Consider the following 5,489-nt stretch of genomic DNA (forward strand, 5'->3'; position numbering starts at 1 on the left):
TTGGGAGTATGAATGTAATACCAACGAATATGAAGTAGCTACTGTCCCATATATAATATAAGCAGGTTAGGGGTAATCACATTTGCTTTATGTCTGTTACAATTAGAATCATAATTACCTGACCTGTTATCGAATTACAATTACAACTTCAATTACAAGATGGGGAACAATATCAAATACAATCATTAGTATAATTTCACAATTTTAATATTTCAAAATTGTAATTACAGCTACAAATACATATATAAAATTTATTGCTCAATTACATTTCGCACACCTATTTCCTCAAAAAAAAAAACATGCAAAATGCAGATAGTTGCAAAGAAGACTTTATACTTGAGTTTGGTGTCCTTTTACAATCAATTTCTGCAACAATTGTAAGTTGTAACTTATAATACCTTTAGTACAAATACAAAACAAACATATCTAAAATATTTTAGACCTACTGCAGAATTTATCGTTAACATCCTATGATTTGCCTAAGTAAATTGTTAGTATGTTTACTGTGTTGAAAATTATAATGCTTATAAGAAAATAAAACTGAAATACAAAACTCAAATATTGGACAAATTTATTTAAAAATCTTTTTGCACAAAAAAAAAAGTAAAATGGAATCACTAATTTTTTCTAGAATTGGTAGCTGGCTTGTTAAGATTCTCCCTTAAAATTAAACTGGGTAGCGACTCAAAACATCTCTCTATTGCAATTGATTAAGAGGAGTTCTCGAAAAGTAAGAGGACTGCTCTAGCATAATTTCAAATAAAGTTACTTTATTATTTGAACTTTTCAATTGCAATTACAATTACAATTACCATTATGTATAAATAAAAAAAACAAATGCAATTACAATTAACTTAAAAACGTGTAATTAAAAGCATTTCAAATAAATTGCAATTACTCGAAGCCTGAATAAAAGGCAAGTGTTTATTTGTAATTGGTAAAGCTCTCTTAGATATATTCAAACCTAGGTCAGAGAATTCGCGAACACTGTTACCGAGCTCATTTTATGAAGCAGTGCTCAGCGAGTCATTCAGTTCTAAATATAATGTTATTAACATGAACAGTAATTATGTGAGTAAATCAAATTTAACAGTAGTATCTTTATTTCATGCCATAATGATTATGTTCCCTATTGGCTAATCCTACAATCAAGGAACGATATAATGATATAAGAAACAAGGTGTTGTCTTACTCGACTCGAAACAAAGTCTGAATCCCAACGGAGGTGAGGTCGTCAGTAGGATTTTTAAATGGGTCACACTTCATAACCACTCATAATGAATCGAAGGGACAGAAATCTGGTGCTGCGGCGAGGAGGAATTACCACTTTACGCGACAATGGCCTCTCGATACGAGCCATTGCACGTGATGCTGGTGTGTCCCTCACCTCAGTACAGATGTGGATAAGGTGGGAGGAGAGTGGCAACTTGAACGACTTGCGTAACTTGTTAATGCTGAGTGATTGGTGAATATGAAGGAATTATGTTGTATGTTACATAATTCATGTTTATTTTATTTTGATTATTTGATGTGAAAGTTTCTTAATTAAATCTATTTCGTGTCTCTATTATAATTTTGGTTAGACTACACATATCCACAGCCATTCCAACACCACAGTAATATTTCAGGTGCACCTCCATAATTCCACACCGGTGGGTGGTTGGCCATTACCGACCTCAACCATGAACAAAGTTAGATAGTCGATTGAGTTGTCTCGGCATAATTAAGCTTATAAGACCATTTTATTTGTGCCCACCCCCTCACAGTGATTGTGCGTCTTATGATAGATATAGTTTATGTTAAATGTCATTTCAGTGATGGCTCAGGAATGATTTACAGTTTTGATAATCACCAACCAAATTGAGAATATTATGGAATATGTAATCACATTCTATACTGATATGCTTTTGAAACCAAAAATATACGACCATGTTTACTAAATTATGATCAATCCATAAAGTACAAAATTCCAAGAATCTAGAATTGATTGCAATATTATATTAAATGTCAGTTAAACATTTAGATATTATGCTCTCTTAGCTAGGCCAGAAGGTCCACGGAAAACCACCCCAGCTGAGAATGACGCCATTGTCAGGGCGGCTCGAGAGCAACCCTTAACCAACGCCGAGGTCATTCGTGAAGACCTTGGATTAGAGGTGTCATCGATGACAGGACGACGTAGACTCCACGCTGCCGGGATTCATCACACAACTTCAGCGACGAAGGAGCTCTTGACGGAACGACATAAGGCGGGAAGGCTTGATTTTGTGCAACGTCACGCTGACAGGGCTATGGACTTTTGGGGCCGGGTCATCTTTACTGACGAGAAGTGCTTCTCATCCACATCACATGGGAAACTGCATTGTTGGCGAACAAACAAAACTCGGTATGATAAGCAGAATCATTACTTGCATCAATTATCAATTGCATTCGTCTTTATATTACTTATTAATCTTCAGATTTTGTTCCACGGAAATGGATTGTCCAAATATATAAAGGGAGTAAACATAAGTGTTCTTTCTGCGATTCATATTTAGGTAAGGGACAGTGGCATCATTTGCTCTTTTTCTCATATAATTTAATAATTAGACAGTGGAATTCTTTCAGTGTTGTTCATCACTGAGAATTTAATTCTCCAAAGAAATACACACACACACACACACACACACACATATATATATATATATATATATATATATATATATATATATATATATATATATATATATATATATATATATATCATATACATTTTTCCCATTCATATATATATATATAATATTTATATTATACATATATTTTCCCCATTCAGATACGAATCCAGTATATAACATTGTTGAGCGTGATTCGACCAACAGCCATGTCAAATATAAAAAGCCTGCAAACGTTGTTCTGGGTTACGGGGAGGAAGGGGCTCCTTGGGTATGGGTGTGCATGGTATGGAGGGTTAGGGTGTTCCGTATCGTGATTTGCGGAGGGATAATCGATTTCCAATGGCAGCTTTGAAATATGTTGAGCTGCTGACAAACCTCCTTCTTGCCTTCGTTACGAAGAGTCAGAGGAATTTTCCCTTGATAGAAATTCATTTCCTGCAGGGCCCATCCTGTTCATGCACGACCAGGTGTCCCATTCACACTGCTCGGAGTTGTTAATCAGCTCAGTGGTTTGCCGGACAGGATAACCTGCTTTTCTGGAATGGCCGAGGAAAATAGCAGATATGAATGTGATTGAACACGTGTGGGCCCAGATGGTGAATGCATGGAAAAGTGGAACATGGGTTAATGCCGATGCTGAGTACAATTTCCCCGCTCTCGACGGGTAAATAAAGTACACCAGACTCGGCAATAACTTATACCTCTCTTGATAGCTCAGTGGTAACGTCGACTGGAGTTGCTGGATGCGTTTCTGTGTCGCGGGATCGAGACTCGTCAGTGCCGGTCCATTTATCACTTATAAATTCCCCTTCGGTGATAATCCCGAGGCAGCGTGGACTTGATATTAAGCGACACTTGTAGCTTCATGATTGTATATAAATCACGGTGTGATAAAAATGTCATACATATATATATATATATATATGTCATGTATATATATATATATATATATATATATATATATATATATATATATACATATATATATATATATATATATATATATATATATATATATATATATATATATATATATATATATATATATGTATATGTGTGTGTGTGTGTGTGTGTGTGTGTGTGTGTGTGTGTGTGTGTGTGTGTGTGTGTGTGTGTGTTACAAAGAGAATTCATAAGGAAGAAGGCAATGTTGAGGTTTATTTGGGCATTGTAGTTACGAATTCATACATCTTATCATCATTTGGTTAAGAGGAACCTTCTTTAAAAATATGAAATAATTTGAACAATGGAATTACAGGCAATTTCTTCAGAGACCGGTGCCAGCGGTCGGTGATGCTAATTCATCTCAATATTCTTGAGAAAACTCAAAAGCATTATCTTGACAAGAGTTTAATGGAAATTCCACCAGAGGACTCTTGCTGGCCTTAGTCATTATCTTGAATGGATTTCAACTACTTAATGACTTACTACTTTTAAAAAACTCCTTTGTTATTTAGACTTTAACATAATATATCGTAAAACGTACTTACAAATAGGAAAAGAACGACTAATAATCATTATCTATTTATAAATATATATAAATAAAGTTACGTGTATCGCAAAAAATAAAAATTGCCAGAGAATGCACCTAACATTTTTTTCAACGGGATCTAAGAACACTAAATAAAAGATAAGCAACTCAAAATGTAATTATGAGTAGTTACTTTGATTTACACATAGCGTCGATTATGTGAGTGATTTTTTATTTTTACGCTTTTTCATTGCTTGTTAATATAAATGACACAATATAATAGCTAGGTTGCATTTCATTCTTGTCATTAACTTACAAAGATTTGTTATGAAACTTGTGTATACACACACACACACACATATATATATACATATATATATATATATATATATATATATATATATATATATATATATATATATATATATATATATATATATATATATATATATATATATATATATATATATATATATGTATATATATATATATATATATATATATATAATATATATATATTCATATATAGATTATATATATATATATTTTTATATATATATATATATACAGTATATATACTCTTCAATACAATCATTTCAGTCAGATTATAATAGGATTTTTCCATACATATCCCCTTTAGGTTATTTTCAATATTGTGTGCCATTAGTAGAGAAACTAACTCAGTAATTATGAAAAGAATATCTATTTTCTCACAGCAGAGAATTAATTTGATATAAATGTTAGTGTTCTTTGCACTTTCTGTTCCTATTTTCTATATAAGGTAATTCAAAACAGGAAACAAAAACAGAAAAGTAATACATTCTTCACAGACTTTGCTTAGTTAAGCAGCTTAGAAAGATATCAGGACAGATCGAGGCTTTCTAGCTTTAAGCTATGTAAAAATTTCATGTAAAAGCGACCTTTTCTGTCTCGGCATTTTTTTTTTATTCAACATTCCGTTTTGAATCACCTTTGAAATGTCATATATTGCCGTTGTTTACATTTGTTAACAAAAGAGAATCTACTCTATTGGTGAGTTATTGTATGCTGTAGTTGCTTCAGTGGCTTTTTATTTTTTTACTTTCATAATATAATTATAATCATTTTGGTAAATGGAACAATTCTAAAAAAAAAATCTATTATTCTAAATATAATTACTACTGCTAGTCAGACACTTATAAATTCAGCATATCATTTAAATATGTTTATCATTGCATGGTAAAAATTTCCTTGATACGCTCCAGACAGCGACTAAAAGTTGACAGGTACACAAGATTATATATATATATATATATATATATATATATATATATATATATATATATATATATATATATATATATATATGACTATTTATCACATCA

General features: G+C 32.0%; 1 protein-coding gene across 1 annotated transcript; it reads left to right on the top strand.

Annotated features, from left to right (window-relative positions):
- The first annotated feature begins 1,277 nt into the window (after window positions 1-1,277).
- Window positions 1,278-3,181, top strand: LOC136827218 (uncharacterized). The gene is made up of 3 exons (XM_067084988.1): window positions 1,278-1,440; window positions 2,041-2,364; window positions 3,096-3,181. The coding sequence occupies exons 1-3, from the start codon at window positions 1,278-1,280 to the stop codon at window positions 3,179-3,181; spliced, it is 573 nt and encodes a 190-aa protein (XP_066941089.1).
- The last annotated feature ends 2,308 nt before the right edge of the window (window positions 3,182-5,489 follow it).

Source organism: Macrobrachium rosenbergii, chromosome 41 (genome assembly GCF_040412425.1).
Source record: "Macrobrachium rosenbergii isolate ZJJX-2024 chromosome 41, ASM4041242v1, whole genome shotgun sequence".
Taxonomy (NCBI): domain Eukaryota; kingdom Metazoa; phylum Arthropoda; class Malacostraca; order Decapoda; family Palaemonidae; genus Macrobrachium; species Macrobrachium rosenbergii.

Coding starts and splice junctions, on each gene's coding strand:
- LOC136827218 (XM_067084988.1), top strand. CDS start 1,278: ATGAATCGAAGGGACAGAAATCTGGTGCTGCGGCGAGGAGGAATTACC. Junction 1,441..2,040: donor TGGCAACTTGAACGACTTGC/GTAACTTGTTAA, acceptor ATGCTCTCTTAG/CTAGGCCAGAAGGTCCACGG. Junction 2,365..3,095: donor ATCACATGGGAAACTGCATT/GTTGGCGAACAA, acceptor CATTTCCTGCAG/GGCCCATCCTGTTCATGCAC.